The sequence below is a fragment of the Mercurialis annua genome, linkage group LG2, assembly GCF_937616625.2.
Source record: "Mercurialis annua linkage group LG2, ddMerAnnu1.2, whole genome shotgun sequence".
Lineage (NCBI taxonomy): Eukaryota > Viridiplantae > Streptophyta > Magnoliopsida > Malpighiales > Euphorbiaceae > Mercurialis > Mercurialis annua.
Window position 1 is genome coordinate 42490213 of NC_065571.1, and position 20619 is coordinate 42510831.

Sequence of the window (20619 nt, forward strand, 5' to 3'; positions counted from 1 at the left end):
GTCATCAATCTGCCTGGACGTAGTCTCATCACCGACAATATCTGTGTTTGACATATCGGAGCGTGTATCGGCGGAAGATTGATTTCTTTCCGGTTTATGACCAACATATTTCTTCCTCATTAACAAATAAAATATACAGAACCTGTGAATGCAAAACACAACAACAAAAAATTACATAACATAAATAAATCAACAAATAAAAATATCAACAAACAAACATGATCAATGAAAGAAACAGATGTAAATTTAAAAAAAAATCAACAAACAAACATGATAAATCAACAAAAAAAAAACAGAAATCTAACTAGATTGAACAACTCAACACAAAACAGATAAAAAAATCAAAAAAAAAAACTTAATAATCATATATAAACAAACAACAATAAAGTAGTAAGATCTAATAATTTAAAACTGAAACTAGTAAAATTCAAAAATATAAAAATAGTTTACGATCTATATACAAATAAAACTTAAAGATGCAACATAAAAACAAGATCTACATCAAAAATAAGCACTGAATAACATTATACATAACTATTTAAAAACGAATGAAGAACAAAACCTAAATAAAATTTCAATTACATAAATTACAAACCCTAGAAAATAAATTATCCTAAATAAACAAAAAACAATTAAAATTGATAAAATCATATAGAGAATCAAATTTCAGATGATAAAATCAAATTGCATGTACCTATAACTAAGAAAAACGACGATAATTAATTTTTATCAAAAAAAAACTTACAGATTGAAGAACTGCACATCTCAATGTAAATAGGGAGCAGTCATGGAGATGAATCTAAAAAAAACGAGAAGAAAAAGGAATAATGGAGTAACCGCAAGAACGTGGAGCAAAAGTCTTGAGGAAGAAGAGAGAAGAAACTGCCAAGAACAAGGAAAATAAAAAATATCCGTAAAAAAGAAAAGATTTCAAAAAAATAAGATATAATATTAATAAAATCAGGTGCCTAAAATAAAGATATGGACCGCATGGTGCAAAAGTAAATGGGCCTCCAAATATCGTATTTCACATAAAAAGGGGCTAAGCACACAAATCACCCAAATAGCCTATTTGCTTTCATAAATACATCACCTAATAAATATATGCAGATATCTCTTAATAAAAAAATTAAATTTTCATAAATACCTCAAACCAAAAAAACGGTGATTCACTATTAAAATAGGACAATTCTGCCCTTCCTTACCAACTCCATTCTTCTTCCCTCTTTTTCTTCAAATCATAACCATCTTCTCTTATCACCGTCAATGTCGCTGTTCTTTATCCTTTCCGCCGTTACCCTGTTCCGTCATTTTGCCGTTCCGCCGTTACCCTGTTCCGTCATTCTGCCGTTCCGCCATTACTCCGTTCCGCTATTTCTTCGCTCTGCATTTTTCTTAAAATTGACGATGAGCCTCTATTTTGGTGAGTTTCTACTTCTCAAATGAAAACCAAAATTTTATTTAATCAACCTTTTTATGTTTTTAGATTTTGTTTTATAACTAAAATTTGAAATTGAAAGAGTTTTAAGTTTGACAGAAAACTTTTGATTTAATAGTTAAATTATAATTGGGTGAATTCAAATTGAAACCAATTCACTTAAATTGAGCAAGAATTGATGAACAGGAAATATAAATTTTAAATTGTGTTGTTAATTAGTTGAAGAAAGAAAAGAATGATTTGGTGCTTGTTGGTGTTTTCTCGTGGCAAATCAATGGGAATTTTGGCGATGGAGCGGTGATGGACTTAAAATGTGTTACACTCCAACCTAATTGCAACTGTTTTTATTATATTTAGTCTAGCTTTTACTTATTGCATGCACAAATTAATTTGTTATGAATTAATTTTTAAATTTCATTTTGCAGAAGACCGTTTGGTCAAACTGAAAGTGAAAAGAGGGAGAGAATCAACAAATGGAGAGTGCCGGAGAAACGCGGTTACTGGAGGAATGACGATTAGAGGAGGAGCTAGTAGTGGTCGGATGATGAGAGAGACGGCGGAGACAATGGCAGTGCAGATGACGGAAGACGGGAAGAGAAAGCAGAGAGACACGTAGAGTAGGAAAGTAATAGAGAGGATGAGAAGGATAGGGAGAATTGTTCGTTTGAGATTTTGAAACGGAGAAGAACAGGCGGCGGTGGTGTTTAACGAAAGAAGCAGATACGCCGTTGTTGCGGTGACATTTTGTTCGGTTTGGAAGAAGAGAAGCAAAATGGCTCCTGGGTTAATATGTATGTATGAGTTTGTGGGTGGAGTAATTAACGTTTGATGTTTGACAAAAAAAAAATTAGCGTTTGATGTTTGGGAAGGAAATGGAAAGAAGTCACGTGAGAGTGTAGGTGGGTAGAATTAATATGATTTATAATTCTTAAACTCTAAACTCCACGATCATTACAAATAAAATAAGAAAAAATAAATTAAAACACTTAACATATTGTAGTTCACATAAAGTTAATTTTGAGTTAATATCGAATTACATAAACTTAAATATTAATTTAAGTTGTACATTAATTTTACAAACATTTAATTAAAAGCTAAAATTAAAAATATCAAATCCGTATAAAATGATTGCAGCTTTAATATTTTTTTGTGTTGATATCAAGTTTACATAAAGTTGATTGTGTGTTGATATCAAGTTTGCATAAACTTGACTATGAGTTGACGTTGAGTTTACTTGCGGAAAGCTTTATAAAGTTTATTTTCAATTTAATATTAATTTATTTCTCACTTTATAAGTATAATTTTGGCAATGTTAGTATTTTAATAAATTAATTTGATTATAATAAGTTATTTTTAAATTTATAATCAATTTTCTAAGAGTCTATTTTGAGTTGACATTAAGTTTACATAAAGTTGACTTTGTGTTGATATCAAGTTCACATAAATTTGATTTTAATTGGAGTTTACACCAACTATCACGAAAAGCCTAATAAATGTATTTTCAGTTCAATATTAATCTATTTTTCACTTTATAAATTTAATTTTAAAAATATTAATTTTTTAATAAATTAATTTGATTATACTAAGTTCTTTTATAATCAATTTTAAATAGTAGATCATTTATTAATTTGCATTGAGCATCTCCAATGCAATGCTAAAATGGAGTGTTAATGCTATAATTTAGCATTTAATCTTAAAATGCATCTCCAATGTAGTGCTATAGTTTGTGCTAAATTTAGCATATGCTATATCATGTGCTAAATTTAGCATATGATATATCACGTGCTAAATTTAGCATAGACTATAGCATATGCTAAACTACAACAACCAATAGCAATTCATTATTGATTACAATTTTACCACGGTTATTTTTTTTGCATTTATTATTTTAACTTATTTTTTTACTTTTTTATTTTTTTTCATTTTAAATTTTGTGCTTCTATTTAATTTTACGACATCGATTTGATTTTTTAATAGTAGACCATACATCAATATAATAAAAAAATATATTATATTAAAAAAATATTACATAAATTTTAATTTAAAATATTTAATTAAAAAAATTACTAAATAATTAACAATTAAATAAAATTAAGAGATATTAATCCTAATAAATAATTATAACATATCTTTTTAACTTTATGCATTGGAATAAAAATTGAAATGCTATGCTATTTATAGCATTTTACCACTTTTTCATGCTAAATTTAGCATAAAAAATAGCATTCCATTGGAGATGCTCGGTCGACAAGTGTTAATTTCTACCTTTTATGAGTTTTTTAATTCTGTTGAATCTTTTTTTTTTGTAATTTAGCTAAATTTAAAAAAGAAGTCAAATCTCAACTGAAAATCAACCAAATTTCAACTAAAAATCAACTAAATGTCAACCAAATATCAACCAATTAACTCTTTTTTACGTGAAAACAATTCAAAATTATTATCATCAATTTTCTCCTCCTTAAGGTTGACAAGTGTCGATTTCGACTGTTTTAACCGTTTTTTAAATTTATTAAACTCTTCTTTTGTGATTTGACAAAATTTTAAAGATCAACTAAATGTCAACCAAAAATCAACCAAATGCAAATCATATGTCAACTAAAAATCAACCGGTTGTCAACTGAAAATCAACCAAATGCAAATCATATGTCAACTAAAAATCAACCGGTTGTCAACTGAAAATCAACCAAATATCAAATATTTTTTTATATAAAAGTGAAGTCATGAATCAATTTTAATCTATTTATGCTTTTGATGTCCATCTTTATGTACAATGAGCTAATATCCACAGAAGATCAAATAATTGTAAATCAAAAATCAACCTTTTTGTTCTAGTAGTGGCAACAATAATTTCACCAAAACCTTCTTCCTAAAGGATAAGTAAATGAGGTTAAAAAGGCTAAATTCCAGAGGCCCTTGGAACCTTAAACAATGTCTTTCTTTTATGTTAGTATGGTCCCCAGCTAGAACCAAAAAAATTGCAGGTGAGTACAAAAATAAGTAATATAATATAACTAAATTGAAAATTACTAAATTATGTGAATCATATAACTTGCATTTTTGAATGGAAGCAAATATTTTTGACTCAACAATAATTTCACCACCTGAGCCACGACAGCTCTCGAACTCTCTTACCCCAACAAAATCTTCTGGTCGGACACCATGTTGGTGGGTCACATGTTATGTACGAGAGAAGAGAAATATTAACATGTGACAATAAAAGGGTAAAATAGGACTAAACAAAAACTTTAAAAAAATAATGAGAGATAAAACTAATTTATGAGTCACTAATGTATAACTTTATAAAATATGAGGCATAGGGTGTAATTTCCTCCCTCTTAATAATAAAAAACCCAACCCATTATAAGAAGAGCTGTGTTTGAAGGTATTGGTAATGAAGGAGTACTAGCAGCAGCTTGGCGCCCAAAAATCTCGCTGCTTTTGAATCCACAACCCCTAGTAAGTAGGTGCTTTTGTTGCATATTTTCCTTTTCTGCTGAATTAGGGTTTGTTTATGAATAATTTGAGATTTCAAACTCAATTACTTTTACTTAATAAGCTCTTAGTTAACAATGCACACCCAGGCTGTGTAATCAACTCAAATATTTGGTAAATTCGGTTTGTTATTATAAAGCAATTGATTTTTTTTTATCCAGGGGAGTAAAAACAATTGAGCTAAGTTTTGATACAAACCGAACTGAACTACAAAAAATACATAAACAAGTAGTTCAGTTCCGTTCGATTTGAACATTTTACATCCTCAGAAACTTTGGTGCGGTTTGATTCTAGCCGGCTGGATACACAATAGTAAAAGTACAGCAACTAGATTTCTGCTACAACCTGCGGAAATCCAAAATACACCTACAAAAAAATGTATTTTTAGGGTTGATCAATGAACTTCCCCAACTAAAAAATTTAGTTGAGAATCCTTGGTTACATAGTTAAGATTTAAACTTCTAATTTATAGCTCTTATTCTCCATTATTTTGTGTCTCATCTTATCAATATGTGAAAATGTTCCATGAGTAGAATTCTAAGCACTCTGGGTATTACAACATTTATATTTTTGATCTTCCAAGTGTATGTTGAATGTTAGGCAATACCGCAATAATAGGTGTCTTATTTGCTTCAATTTGTACTCTCCAGCTTTCAAAAACATAGCCATTTTATATCATGGCTGCTTAGTATGTCTGTGGATCGATAATTAAGAAAACAAAATCTATGTCTACTTTATACTTAATATGCTTCCAATCATGAATAATCAGATATGTCTTCCTAATTTTGTTCAACCAATTATTTGAATAGATACAATTACTCAACAGTTAAGGGGACTACAAAATGAATTTACATTATGCAATGCGAGAGTGGGTAAAAGCTAATCCCTGGAATCGGGAGTCTCGTGAAGATATGAAGAGTGAGATTTTTTTACATTTTCCTGCAACTAAATTTCATATTCAACTTCTTATCTGTGCTGTTTACTCCATCGATATGTTTAATGGAATAGGAAACTCTAAACTTTTGTCGAATAATTTGAGTTATGATCTCAAGATGGTTGCTCTGAAAGCATCTGTATCAGTTGTTGGCATCGTTTCTTATTCAGGTAAGTTCCACAATTTTCCTTTTGTTTTAAAATGCATTTTACATGTCTCTATGTACTTTAACTTTTGGTCTATAATCTTCAATTCCATACAAGATGAGAGAGAGATATTGGAAGGTTCTGGATTTGTCATAGAATCCCTCAACATTGATGGTAAATTTTGTAATACCATTTTAACTACCGCCAGTATCTTAAGACCTGAACCTCATATAAATTCTGTAGCGAACGGTATCAAGGTTTGTTAATTTTTTTTTTTTCATAATTTAACTTATCCTATTATAATATCAATAATTATAATTGATAACGTAGCACATCTAGTAGGGGCGAAGCAACCTCGCCAGGAACGAACATCACTAAGTCAAGCATTTCACCGACCTGGTAACAATGTCCGACCTTCTCGAAATCGTAGATAACATGACTTGGGGGGTCACCGGATCGATGGACATTCAAACATCATCCGAGACATTCATGTATGATAAGGTCGGACCAAGGATTCTATCCGGGCTCCGAGTCATATTCAACTCAGACCTAGACCGAGCTCCGAGTTCATAAACCCGAAAGATCGGATCCTATGACTCGGGCTTCGAGATACCCTCAGGAACCAGAACCATGATAACTTGGTCCCCAAGTTATCCGGGCTTCAAGGTCTAACCGGGCTCCGGGGTCTTGCCCAGAAACATACGCTCGTGTACCAGATCCTGGGACCACAGGAGATCTTCTGACAGGTACGTGAAGAATGTTCCCTCTGACACACCTAACAACCCGTGCCACCCGCAGGGATATTCTGCCACGTCAGCATAACTGATTTCTGGGACCACTGGGCTCACAGCCTGCCAGCAAGGCAGGTTTGTCCTTAAACCCTAACTATAAATAGAGGGTTTAAGGACAAACCCTAGGTAATTTCTTTTTCTCTACTCTAAGCACTCTCTTTTCTCTTCTTCTTCTTCTTCCTCTACCTCAAAACCTTACTTGAGCGTCGGAGTGAACGTCCGGTGACCCCCACCGGAGTTCCTTCTGACCTCTGTTTGCTTGTGGTGTGCAGGTCGTTACAGCTCGGATTCAGTTTGGTGATTCATCAATAATTTACTACAATATTTATAAGCTATAATTTAATTTTTCAGATTGCAGTGATTCAGTCTCCTGGTATAGCATGTGATGGTGATATAATAGGATATGACTTCCATTATAATATTGCTGCTATAAAGTTTCGAACAAGAATGTCAATTTCACCAGTAAGGCTGCGAGATGTAGATGATTCTATCAGCATTGATCCAAACTTGCTGGATGAGAAACCACCCGAATACCATCCTCAGACTTTCAAGTTTAATTTAACACTTGGGGATACAGTATTAGCTCTTGGTCGCAATCATGATAAAGAATATACTGTTATGGTTGTTGGTGGAAAATTCAGGTATGATATAATTGAGTAACTTTAAGGATTGACATGAATTTGACGCATTGGTTATGCTGACATCTAGTTTTCCATTTTTAAAATGTCTTTTCTCATTTTTGTGTAACAGCATTGAATACACCGGATTGGATTGCAAAGAGCTTCTCAGGGCAGAATTTATAATTTCTAGAGTAAGGACATCTTTTTCATGTGTAAATAATTTTGTTGCACATTTTATTAATTATTAGAAAGTAAATTGATGCACTATATTAACAACAATAATGAATTTGCAAGAAATCATATATAAAGTAGTCTAGGATTAACAATATTAGCTTACAACATTCTCTACCCCTGATTAATAGGCAAAACAAAAGGCCGAATTGTAACAATAAGCTATAAGGATATTTCTTGTCAGGATACAAAAGGAAGGTCTATGTATTATAGTAATTACTTCCATTGAAGTGCACAACTAGGTGTGTTAAAAAGATCTCAATCATTGTGAAACTTAGTGAGAGTTTAGTGACCTACAAAGTTTAATACCCGAAATTCTATATCAAGTATCTTAATACTTTTTTTAAATAAATAATTAGATGGACATTACAGTAAATGTGTCTGTCCAACACCTGATACTTGCTTTTATTCTAATGAGGAGTGCACATGGTTATAATATAACATAAAAGGACTTGTTTAATGTAGAAATAAGATTGGTATGGAAGTGTTACTTGGAAGTTTAAACGTGTAATTTGCAAATATATTTCCTAATGCAAAGGATTTTAGTCATTATCTTTCTCCTTAAAAAAACAAACTTAAAGGATTAACTATCACGATCAAGTAGAGAAAATGTGGACACATGATCATTGTTATAGGGGGGGTGTGGGTGTGGGGTTTGGTGAACTAGATGACTCTAAGTATAACAAATTCTTGTAATTGTTTATGATTTATGATATTCACACATCTTTGCTGCTGTTTTTCAAAAGGAATAGAGTATTGAATGATAATGTTAATCTTGAATGAAAATTTGCACAATTCTAAGAGAGAATCTAAATATATCACTTATAGAAGAGTGAATCTAAATATCACGTGCAGAAATGCCATGATTTCATATAAGGATAAAGTGTACTGCCTCTAATACAACGCTGTTGAACTCTTATTTACTTTGCTATCTTGCAAATGTTACATAAATACCTGTTCTATTAATGAATTGACAGTGATAACCTAAATGGACAGTTAGGTGGCTTAGGATTTATTACTTCAGTTAGTAGATTTTCGCATAAACAATCTAAAGTAGTTGTTTACTCTTACCCCAGCCCAACAGCCACTTACAGTTCATGAGTTTGCCAAGTCATATAGAATAACTTTGATTTTGCTTCTGATTTTTCTAGATAATGAAAGCTTTCCAAGTAATATTATGTTTATTTTCTTTTACATTAATTGCTTGTCTTTTTTTTTTAATTTTGGTGATAGTATGGCATTGGGGGACCAATTATCAATTGCTACGGAGAGGTAATTGGAATAAACTTTTATCATCCTTATTGTACACCTTTTCTACCCATCAATATAGTTTCAAGGTGGTGGGATGAACTTAAGAAAAGCAGGTGTGCTCTATTTGTCTTTTCATTGCTATAACATGTCACTCTTATTAGTTCAATATAATGATCTATGTACTTGTTAATTTCCGGTAGTATTATTGTTATGTAATCTATACTATGACATACATTTTCAATTTGCTTTTAGTTAAAATTTAGAATATCGACTTCTTACTCATGCTTCTTTTCTTTACTTTGCTTAACAAAATATGCTCGTATACTGATATCCATAAGCCTTAAAGATAATTATCATATGCTTACTGTGCACCTAAACTCCTTGATTTGGTCTAGACAATATCTTCTACCTTGGCATGGAATAAAGTTGTCCAACCTTTATGTGGAAAGTGCACGTTATTTGGAATTTGTGAGACAAAAGTTTCCAAATATCTTTAAAGGTGTTGTTGTTAGAGAGGTTTGTTCTTCCTCCTGGCAACTAATTTTTGATGAATTATATATGCATTTTAGTTGGTTGTTCATTTCCTTTTCTCATTTAGCGAACTTCCAACCAGGTTTCATCAAAGTCAACTGCTTATTATACCGGAATAGTGCCAACTGATGTCATTGTTGAATGTGATGGAAAATGTGTTGAGACTGTTTTGGAGGTACATCACTTTATTATAGACTTAAAAATCAATTTGCCTTCTGAACTTGTAGGTAATGGGCAATTAACACCAAACTTAGACATTTTATATTAGTCATTCGGAATATGTTATTCTCCATAGAAAACGAGAAAACCTAGTTACATTTTATACACTTACATGCCACCAAGGAATTAATGATTATGTTTCCTATTATTATTAGTTTTTAGATTTGATATGGGACAAGGCTGGGAAGCCTGTGAATTTATCTGTGCTACGGCCAAGTGATGGATCTCGTTTGAATGTAACTATGGTTGTTGGTAAGGTTGGTCCAAATAGATATAATAGGTAATCTCTTTCCACATTTGTTCATATTTTCTTTCAAATGTTTTAGCTAATTATGTGGGAATAAAAGTGGTACATGTTTGGTGTTTGTGGCCTACTTTGTTTTCAGTTGGCCGGTGGCCCCTCCAATTGGGAGAAGAGGGCTAGGTTGATATGGGAGAGTTAGACGGTGGCTAGAATTATGTGCATGCTCAAGCAAATCAAGCTCCAATTTACTTAGTATAGCTATCTAATTTCTGTAATTTAGATGATATTGGTAGTGGTGCCAGTGTTTTAAAACTCTGACTTAGGTAGAAAGTAATTTTAATTTAACTTACCTTCTAGTCTAACCCTACTACTATAAATAGGACCCCTAACCAGCTGATCCAAGGGTCCAGAACTAAATTCAAAATTGACCCAAGAACGAACCGAACCTCCCCCAAGAATAGAGTGTTGTCCAAACCATACACAGCCCATGCACACACACCAGTCAATCAAACGAGCTAAGAACACGACAATCCTTCAAGAACGCCCTGCAACACACAGATCCTAAGTTGGATTCCACATTCGGATTACCAGAAAACGAGCCACAGACTCAAAACGGTACTCCTGAGGACCCAATTTCAATATCATTCACACTTATGCATTCATTACATTATTTTTTTGTTTTAATGTATTTAAAATGTTTTAGCAATTTATATGTTGTTTTACTGTAAACTGCCTGAAAATTGCCTTACAACTGCCTCCAGATTCATATTTGACTTTGATTCAATATTTTCCTGAGAGTTTTAATGTGTTTTGAGCTTTTTTGAATGAATCTCGAACCGAATACAAACCCGAAACATAAAAAACGGACGAAAACGGACCCAGAACAGACAAAACGGACAAAAAACGACCTGCTGCTGGCGTAGCCGCCACTCCTTCCTCAGCCTCCCACAATGCTTCCCAAATCTTCACAACGATGATTCAGACATGATTTCATATTTTCGGGCTCGTTTAAGCTTGGAATTGGGCCCGGTTTGAAACCCAGTCCACTATTTTTTAATTGTACACTGTTTGTAATAGTTAATGGGTCAAACCCAATTGTATTTCGAGCCTTGAATCCTATATATTATAGACTGTAATCAAACTGTGCGTTGAAGCCCAATATAAAGCGAACCCATCAACTTTCAGAAGCCGTACCGGGCTAGTTCAAACTCCAAATCAACCTAGAGTGGAACTGTATCGACGAGACGAACAACTCTCGTGTTTGGCCCAAGAACCAATTCGGACCGGAACCACATGCAAACAGGTCGTGAGAGCCGCCCACTTAAAAGTTAACGAGGTTTAAAAGTATCTCTAACCTTGAATGTCTATCCACCTGCAAATGGGCATGCTTAATATGTTCACTGCTTTCCACTGGCCCAGCCCAGTCCAATATTAACAGGCTAAAGGACCAACCACCTAAATAGCAATCGAATCCAGCCCAGCAAATTACCTAGACGACTTAGGTTAATCACATAAAATTTTAATTAAATGTTGTATAAGCTTTAAAGATGGCTAGTAAAATCAACTAGACTAAGACATCTAAATAGGTTTTATGCATGCAAATCAACCAGACCGGTGCATTAACTTACTACTTGTTAGAAACCGACAAGGTTAGATGAATGAGTAGGAGTAAATGCTACTTTCCAGTCAAGATCGAGTCATATGTGCGTCAAACGTGCTTACCGCTTTCAAAACCTGTTTACTTTAAGCTTCATATCTTGTGAACTCCACTTGATTGTCGAGGTGTTTTATGGATATACCGGTAAATAATAAATTAAAGGCGTTTAATAAAAGTACACGTGATTCGGGGTGTATCCACGAACCCGTTCTTTGACACGGCGTATGATAATCTCGCCGGAGGCGAGCGAGATTATCCAGTTGATACAAAAGGCAGTCTTAGCACGGTTAGGTGGCAACTCCACATAATTCAAAATCCGGTCCAGATCAAGAGTCGCCATAAGCCCGGGCGAGCGAGCTGACCCTCCGAAACCCGCTCCGCTCACACCGGTAAACGGAAGCGGTTAATTTTTTAATTAAATTTTATTTTAACGATTTTTTTGATGATCTATTAATTAGTGTTTCAATTAAAGTCAATTAAAGCTAAATTATACTTAATTGACAAAAGTCTAAAAGGATTCTTATTTTAATTTAATTTAAAAATAAAAAAAAGTCGTATCATTTTTACCCTTAAACTCGTCAAAATCAGAACAAATATCCCCTAAAACACTTTTCCCACTCTCCGAAGATCTTTTGAGCCGATTTACGCAACTTTGGAATAAAAGTGATCCTTTTTTTTAGAGGTTTGGGCTATCTTGATATTTTTTTTATCTTTTGTTCTTTTTCTTTTTTTCCGAGAGACGGACTACTAAATTTCTAATTTTAGCGTTTGGTTTTTTCTATTATATGTTTTTACTTTTTAGTGATTTTTAAGGGATTATTTATAAAACTAGTTGTAAACCCATGCATTTATATAAAATTTAATTAATAATTCTAATTTTTAAATAAATTATATAAATAATAACTAAAATTCAATATTTTTAATCTATAATTTATAAAATAACAAATAAATATTTTATTTAGTTTGAAAAACTGATGAGAATTACTTAGCAATAATAATTTTGAAGGCACCGTTTGAGTTTAGAGATTTTTGAATTGCATGACTAATACTAAATAGAAATTTACATATCACCAACACACTAAAATTCAGTTCTAATTACATCACTGACTTCGTAATAAATGCAAAAATGGGGACATTTAATTTACAATTGGAAAAATAATAATACGATTAATCTTAAACAATTCACCCTCTTTAATTTTTTTTCCCCCAAACTCCTCACTTACCCTTCCTTCCTCTTCCTTACCCCAATCCCCAATACAAACAAACCCTAATAGCAATGTCAGATCGGCTATCCACCGACGTCGTGGCTGCAATCTGAAGAAGATTGTCAGTTAAGTGTCTCCTGAAATGCCTAAGTGTCTGTAAGTTATGGTATCTACTCATAACTTCTCCTCATTTTATTTCTCTTCAAGCTCAGACTGCCCAGGCCAAAAAAACCCTATGTTCTTGTCAGCAGATCGGATAAACGCCCTGCTCGATTTGTGTTGCACAAGAATAATTTCAAATATCGTGAGTATAAACGACTCGATTGTTCCTCCATGGGGCGCTTTAATGCTACACACTTTCTTGGTTCATCAAATGGCCTCCTTTGTTTTTATGGGTGGAATGATAAAGATCCTGATGTGTACAGGCTGTTTGTGTGGAACCCAGCAATTGGTGAGTTTATTTCAACTATTTTAACTAAGCTTTCCTCTGGCATTCGGGACATTCTTGGATTCGGGTGTGTCGTTTACAAATTAAATGATGAAAATAAAAGAAATAATATAAAATATAAAAGTCATACATGTAAAAAGGTATCAAAAATTCGTTGGAAATTCCAAAAAAAAAAGAGAATAAATTATTGTTATGACATGAATGATATCTACAAACTAAAAAATTGTAAATGACTATAATCTAATAAATTGTTGTATGTATGAGCTATTAAAAATAGTTTTACATTGTATTTGACACTAATAAACAAAAACACAAGAAAGCTGTGAGCAACATAATAATACAAAATTTTGTAAAGATATATGACGTATGAATCTTTAATCCATTGGTCATCTTAATTTTCATTCTGATAATGTATGATGTTAGATAGAGTCTACTTACTGTCTAATAACTAAACTTAGATATATATATCTTATCATCAGTGGTGAGGGAAGGTGGGCGAGCTGCGGCGACCGTCTCACTCATTCGATCGAAAAATTTAGCCCCATCTGGCTCGAAGTCTTGTTTCGTCCTTGCCTACCATGTCAAGAAATCTAATGAAGTTGATTATTTGTTAAGTCATATTTGGAAATATGCATTTAAAACTCCAATATTGGTCTTTTCGAATAATTATGTAGCATTAACTATGGCTGATAAAAGAAATTTGATTGGTCAAAATGAACATCATGTATCACTTCATTTTATTTAAAAGGCTGCTTGTCTATCTCTCCAAATTCTAGCACGAAATTATATTTGTCACCAAATGACTCAGATGCATTTTCTAAGAACTAGAATTAAAAAATCTAAAAACTAATCAACTTCAAATATAAACGATAAAAGTCCACATTACTTCAAATAGAAGTTATATAATCACTTATCCTTAGACAATAACCTCATAGTAACATGTCTGTTATTGATTTATGATACTTTTAATTCAGTTCACAATCTATTCTATTCTAGATCCGATCATTAGAATAATTTTTATATTTTTTTCTATTGAAATCTGAAATCTCATGTCTTATTAGAGATTACCTAATATAAAATATAATTTAATTTACATGATCCAACATTTTAACAAAGAATAAAAATGAATATTCGAGTTAGCAACAAACAATCACCTTCAAAGACATTTGCCGCGACCGTTGTTCTTTCTGGATCTGCCAATGATAGAGGAAGACACCTTCACAGACACTCGACGAATGGTAGCAAGCGCTGTGTGTTGCTATTTGCAGAGATTTTTGAGAAAACGGAAGATTAAAATGAAAAAGGGCAAAAATAAGCCCTTATGTTTTATTAAAAATTAATAATAATAATAATTAGACTTTTAAAATTATTCAAAAATAGTTATATGTCAGTTTATGAATGGGATAAATATTAAATACCATTTTAGACTTTTTATTATCTTAAAATTTACACATGCTGTTGTGCCACTCTCTCATGGTAGCGTATAAATGTAAATTTTTTAAATTATTTTGGTGCCGCTATAATAAATAAATCTAAAGCATATATTTGTAAATTTATGGGGTTGTTTTGGACACTGTTATGTTTTACCCCATAAAACTTATGCATTAAATTTTATCAAAAGCCAAATTTTTATATTAAAATAACCATAACCTTCCTTTTAAAGATCTAAAAAAATTTGGCGGCCTAAAATCTTTTATTCGATCTTATTTTCTTAGCTACCATTAATGTGAAAGAAATCAATTTTTATGTTTTTATCATTGATGATAGTCGATCTCTATTTAATTATATATTTTTTACAATATATAATAAAACAATAAATTATTTTAATTAAGTACTGTTGTTTTATTTTATTTTATCATTTTTGATGGAAATTTGTGTGTTTTTTTAAAAAAAAATTGTTTGTTTTCCTTCAAAGTGAATATATATACTTCTCACCAGAATTGCATTTGCGACTTTGTATAGTCAACGAATGAAATAATTTTTTTTCGCTGATTTGTTAATTTCAATTATCAAGTCTAAGCTGTCTTCTTCCTAGACTTTCTGTTTTTTGTCTGGTTGTTTTGCTTGGTTGAAGTTGCAGTTGCCTCAGGCTTTTATAACAGGCCCTGCAGTTTCTTTCCCAGGTCTTTTTATTGTTGAAGAGCTATCTTCAAGTTTAAGTTGGTGTTGGTTCTGCTGAGGGTTGCTTCAGCTGAGTTTAGTTTTCTGCAGGTGCCTGAGGCTTTTGTAGCGGGCAGTTTGTAGTTTCTTTATCAGTTTGTTTTAGTTTTTATCCTGAGGCTTTTGTATTAGGACTTCTTCTTTTTGACGGCCCTGAGGCTTTGTAACAAGGCTTCTCTGTGTTATTTGTAGTTTTCTTTTTCTGGCTTTCCTTGAGTGTGTTTGCGGAAGGGCCTAGATGTAATCTCTTTAAAGTCTTTCAATAGAGTTTTTTAGTTGTTTTTTATCAAAATTATTTTTATCAAGTTTAAGACTTTTTTCTTTGTACTCAATTCTATTTAGATGATAGATATATAAGCAAAATGACATTCAAATCCTCTCAACTCATTCAAAAATTTTATATCAATTTTTTTTATATTTATTTCAATTTTTAAAAATACTAACATTTTATTTTTAATTTTAGTGTCTTCATTTTCTTTTTCATTTTTTGCTTTTGTACTACGTAAGTCTATTGATAAAGACTAAAGTTGTGTTGTACCTATAACTAGAAAAGAATTAAAGAAAAACAGTTGAATAATTCATTAATTGTTTTGTTTTAGTTTATTTGCATAATTTAGACTATTTAGTTAACCTGATATGCTTTAAGGTCGCTTTCATGATCGGCGCTGTCCAGGGAGCGGCGGTTAGGAAGTCACTTCTAAAACAACATAACATTTATAATGTTGGGGTTGAGTCAATAATGCAGCCACTTTAATTGAATCCCTTTTTTTTATTGCTAAATGCTCGAGCCACTAACCGGCCACCTGGACTTAAGCTATACATTCCTTAATATTTGTTGGAATTTTTTTGGGTATTATTTGGAAAGCGCCACTCGATCCAACCAATACAAAACCATAAATATATATATATATATATATATATATATATATATATATATATATATATATATATATATATATATATATATATATATAATTATATTTTTCATGAACCTAGCGTATAAAATATTACTGAAATACTAAATAGAAAAGTTAATATAAATTCTTTTAAAATATATTATATTTATAAAAATACAGGATTTTAGAAATCCATTAAAATCCACTAAAAATCACTGTCAGAGTCCGAATGCTCGAGTTGGCGATGAATTTTGGTGGATTATAATGGATTTAATATTTTAATATTTAGGTCCTGTTCCAATTAAGATTTTAGATCAATTTGATGGATTTCAATAGTGATATGATATTGACTCCGGTGCATTTTGATGGATTTTATATTGCAATCTTAGGTAGACTCAGTTTACCACGTCATCCGTAGACTAAGCCTATCATATAATGACACGTCATTAAAATGATGGCAATTTTGTAAATTCGTTTATTACTTATATACACTTTTAAATAGTAATATTACAAGATTGCCATCATTTTAATGACGTGTCATTATGTGATAGCTTAGTCCACGGATGACGTGGTGGACTGAGTTTACCTAAGAATTTCTCTGCAATCTTCATATAATGTAACTTTTAAATGGATATAGATAAAATATTTTAGATAGATCTATATAAAATATTTTAGATGAATCTATATAAAATTTATTTTATTGTACTCATGTCAGATTAATAATTTCAAGCGATTCTTAGTGGGTATTGCTATTCGCCGCCCCTTTTTACTTAGCACCGCACAGGCGAAAGACATTTTTACCCTTTAGCAAAATTTCAAAAAAAAAAGTTCTCTCAACTCATTCGAACACACTCGAACAACTACGTAAAAAGTCGAGTAAAATGACGGATAACGAGTATAATTCGTCGGGAAACGAGTACCGACAGTCGGAAACAAGTTTTCCCGGCTTTTCCGAGGTAAAAATTAGTTATTTTAAATTTTTATTTAAAATTTGTGAAGGGGGACGATTGAATTTCACGTCCTCTCCAGAGGAGGGGACGCCAGAGTTTGTCGTCCTCTCCAGAGGAGAGGACGTGAAATGCAACGTTCTCTCCTCTAGAGGGGACGCCCAACGCCGGCGTCCTCTCCTCTGGAGAGGACGCCGGCGTCCCCTTTTCCGGCCGCGACCGAAACGTCGCGGCCAGAAATTAACTAATGCTAAAAAAAACGTTGAAATGATTTTTTTTAATAATTACAGTAATTTTTTATTCCATATTATTACGACTTTTTATTACATATTATTTCGATTTGTTAAACGTAAGTATTTATGTTTTGCAGGTTGATTTAGAAGATTATGGCGGTGATGGAATTGATTACAGCGATTGGTTTAAGCTAGATCATGGGTTTGATAGTGATGTTGAAGCAATTACTTGGGCTAAGAGTACTGCTATAAAGATTGGATTTGAATTAGTCATTTCGTCACATAAGAACGAGGGGAAAAAGAAGCTTCTACGATGTGCTCGGGGTGAGCGTTACAGAGGTTAATTCACAGATTCTGATTCCTTCATACGGAAAAATACGAAGACAAAAGCGTGTAAGTGCAAATTTAAAATTATTGTCAAATTAGGAAAGACTGCATGGTTTATACTTACAGATCCTGGTATTTCGAGTACACACAACCATGCTCTAGCTGTGTATCCTGAAGGATACCGTCAGATGAGTGGGCTGAGTGGCGAGGCGAAAGAAATTGTGCGAGATATGAGTGCGGCACAAGCGAAGCCGTGTCCTATCATGGCAGCTTTAAAAGAAAAAGTACCATCTGACAACCCTACAATAAAGCAAGTGTACAACTATAGAGAGACTTTGAGAAAGTCTAGCTTTGAGGGTAGAGATGTGGTTGGGCAATTTTATCACATGGCTCAGCAAAATGATTATGTACACTGGACTCTTGCTGAGGAGGATACAGGTGTGTTGACCCATATTTTCATGGCTCATCCTGATTCAGTTAGACTACTTCGTACGTACTACTGGATCATCGGCATGGACTCCACGTACAAGACGAACAAGTACAAGCTGCCTTTTTTTGAGATTATTGGAATGACTCCTTGCAACAAGAACTTCATAATTGCATATGCAATTATGAAGGATGAGACTGAAGGGAGCTACAGATGGGTATTGGAGAGACTGAGGTATTTAATTATAATTATGTTATTTGATATTTTAATGATATTCAAATTCAAATTACTTATTAAATCATCGGGCAATAATGCAGGTGCTTGATTGGGGAACATATTCATCCGAGCGCTATTCTTACTGATCGAGAATTGGGGCTTATGAGACCAGTGTCAGAGGTTTTCCCACGTTCTTCTCATCTACTATGTACGTGGCACATAAATAAGGACGTAGAAGATAGAGTGTACAGAATTAGTGGGAAAAACCAAGAGTTTGCTGAAATTTTCAAGAATAGTACATGGAAGAAAATTATCAAAGCGCCAAGTTTTGATCAATATAACATAGCTGTGGAGCACTTCAGAGATCGGTTTAAAGGTTTTCCAGGGTTGATACAGTACATTGAGGGGACTTGGCTGGGACACAGAGAGAAGTTCGTATCTTGCTGGACGGACTTAGTCCTACATTTTGGAAACACCACCACATGTAGAGTCGAGAGCGCACATGCTCAGCTTAAGCAGTGGCTCAACTCTAGCACCGGTGCTCTGGACACAGTCTAGACGAAGGTCGACAAAGTTATACAGTCGCAGCTGATAGATATCCGGTAACATTCTTCTCGAGTAATATTAGTACTTATACAAACTATGTTGTCATTATTATTAACATAAATGTTTTAAAATTACTGCAGCAAAACACTTGAGGACTCCAGACGGACTATTGGCGTACATCGACGCGGTTTTCCATTTGACAAGCTCTCATGCAGAGTGTCACATTACTGTCTGGATTTAATATCGAAAGAACTAAGGCGTATGCGAGAATTGAGTACCGATGTCTACGATCGCTGTGGTTGTGTGGTTAGATCAACACATCAGATCCCCTGTGCATGTGAGCTGCGAGCGGTGGTCGATTCAGGTATCACGCACCACTTTCATTGAATACTAATATTAAAAATATTAATATTGTTATTGAAAGCTAATATGTGTTATTTGTAGGTAACCCGATCAGCCTTGACAGTATACACCCGTTTTGGACGAAACTTGTTATTCTCGGCGATGGGTTGGACACATCTGCGCAACCCGATTTTGCTGGTTTTCAGACTGAGGAACATCAGTATTTTCACGAGGTCGCCGACGAGGTCATGACTAAGGATCCTTCAGTGTTGCGTGATATTTCTCGTATTGTTCGAGAGCGACTTCACCCCGAAGACTTAGGCTACATGGAACCAGAAGTTAAAACAAATGTCAGAGGTCGACCAAAGGGGAGCAAATCAACGAAGCGGGATCCGAGTCGTCATGAGTACAAGGACCGTGTACCTGGTCGTCCTAAATCTTCCAAAGCTCAGAAAAATCGTACATCCGCGTCAGGTAATTATCATCCACTAATATTCGTTATGTACGTCTACTGTAGTAGTATCCTTGTTATTTATAATAATATTTTTTTTATTTCCCGCAGCTGGTTTGCAAAATGCGGAGGTTATTCCAGGATTCCTTTTACCATTCGTTGACGAGCTTGTGGACGTGCGTGGAGACGGCAACTGTGGATTTCGCGTGGTGGCAGACCACATATATGGTGACGAGAAGATGTGGGGAATGACTAGAATGAACATTGCAAACGAAATCTCCGCCCACCCTTATCGATACGAGGGTATTTTCATTGATGGGTTGCAAGCGGCCATTACACGTATTAGTTGGGAAGGCGGAGAGTGTGGCCCTAGCTACTGGATGCAGGTATTTAATTGAATTATATAAATTTATCACAAAGTTATTATATTTTTTTAAAAAATGATATTTATATTCTGACTTATTAAATGGATGCAGGTATTGGATGACTTGTTCCCTAGTGCCACTATCTTCAATGCAGCTGTTATTTACATACAAGGCGGGACGCTACAACAGACGCGGTTCTCTTCGTTTACTGTTCTGCCTTTGCATTCCTCTGAGGTTCACTCACGACCATCGAAGGAGATAGTGATATTGTATATTAGTGGACGCGCTCATTTTGTTAGGTTGAATTTGCAGGATAATTTTCCTGTCCCACCAATTCCCACCTTGTGGTTCCAGCACAGGGACCATACTGTTCAGTCTTGGCATACTTTATATGCTAATAGGAGAGAGCAATGGGATAGTTTGATAGGTATGGCAGATTGAGTTGATTGTAAAATGTTTATTCGGTAATTATGATGATTGTGTGTTTTATTATTATACGTGT

General features: G+C 33.4%; 3 protein-coding genes across 7 annotated transcripts; all 3 read left to right on the forward strand.

The window, feature by feature from the left end:
* The first annotated feature begins 4725 nt into the window (after positions 1-4725).
* LOC126670107 (putative protease Do-like 14) lies at positions 4726-10692 on the forward strand. 5 transcript variants are annotated; one of them, XM_050363767.2, is made up of 11 exons: positions 4729-4894; positions 5740-5848; positions 5939-6034; positions 6128-6267; positions 7153-7442; positions 7552-7612; positions 8886-9016; positions 9299-9419; positions 9517-9609; positions 9809-9933; positions 10040-10259. In XM_050363767.2, exons 2-11 carry the CDS (start codon positions 5773-5775, stop codon positions 10080-10082), a joined length of 1176 nt encoding a protein of 391 aa, XP_050219724.1. In that variant the 5' UTR covers positions 4729-4894; positions 5740-5772; the 3' UTR covers positions 10083-10259. The 5 variants fall into 5 exon arrangements, with proteins under 5 accessions (XP_055960800.1, XP_050219722.1, XP_050219721.1 ...); XM_056104825.1 differs by having other exon boundaries at positions 4726-4894; positions 5757-5848; positions 5939-6267; XM_050363765.2 differs by having other exon boundaries at positions 4727-4898; positions 5939-6267.
* Positions 10693-17014: 6322 nt separating this feature from the next.
* LOC126668530 (protein FAR1-RELATED SEQUENCE 5-like) lies at positions 17015-18971 on the forward strand. The gene is made up of 3 exons (XM_050361720.2): positions 17015-17219; positions 17581-18431; positions 18515-18971. The coding sequence occupies exons 2-3, from the start codon at positions 17959-17961 to the stop codon at positions 18969-18971; spliced, it is 930 nt and encodes a 309-aa protein (XP_050217677.1). The 5' UTR covers positions 17015-17219; positions 17581-17958.
* A 151-nt stretch (positions 18972-19122) lies between these two features.
* Positions 19123-20558, forward strand: LOC126668531 (uncharacterized). The gene is made up of 4 exons (XM_050361721.2): positions 19123-19323; positions 19404-19775; positions 19864-20138; positions 20229-20558. Exons 1-4 carry the CDS (start codon positions 19221-19223, stop codon positions 20556-20558), a joined length of 1080 nt encoding a protein of 359 aa, XP_050217678.1. The 5' UTR covers positions 19123-19220.
* The last annotated feature ends 61 nt before the right edge of the window (positions 20559-20619 follow it).

Coding starts and splice junctions, on each gene's coding strand:
- LOC126668531 (XM_050361721.2), top strand. CDS start 19,221: ATGCGAGAATTGAGTACCGATGTCTACGATCGCTGTGGTTGTGTGGTT. Junction 19,324..19,403: donor GCGAGCGGTGGTCGATTCAG/GTATCACGCACC, acceptor TGTTATTTGTAG/GTAACCCGATCAGCCTTGAC. Junction 19,776..19,863: donor AAATCGTACATCCGCGTCAG/GTAATTATCATC, acceptor TATTTCCCGCAG/CTGGTTTGCAAAATGCGGAG.
- LOC126668530 (XM_050361720.2), top strand. CDS start 17,959: ATGAGTGGGCTGAGTGGCGAGGCGAAAGAAATTGTGCGAGATATGAGT. Junction 18,432..18,514: donor TGGGTATTGGAGAGACTGAG/GTATTTAATTAT, acceptor GCAATAATGCAG/GTGCTTGATTGGGGAACATA.
- LOC126670107 (XM_056104825.1), top strand. CDS start 5,773: ATGAATTTACATTATGCAATGCGAGAGTGGGTAAAAGCTAATCCCTGG. Junction 6,268..7,152: donor CTGTAGCGAACGGTATCAAG/GTTTGTTAATTT, acceptor TTAATTTTTCAG/ATTGCAGTGATTCAGTCTCC. Junction 9,934..10,039: donor GGTCCAAATAGATATAATAG/GTAATCTCTTTC, acceptor CTTTGTTTTCAG/TTGGCCGGTGGCCCCTCCAA.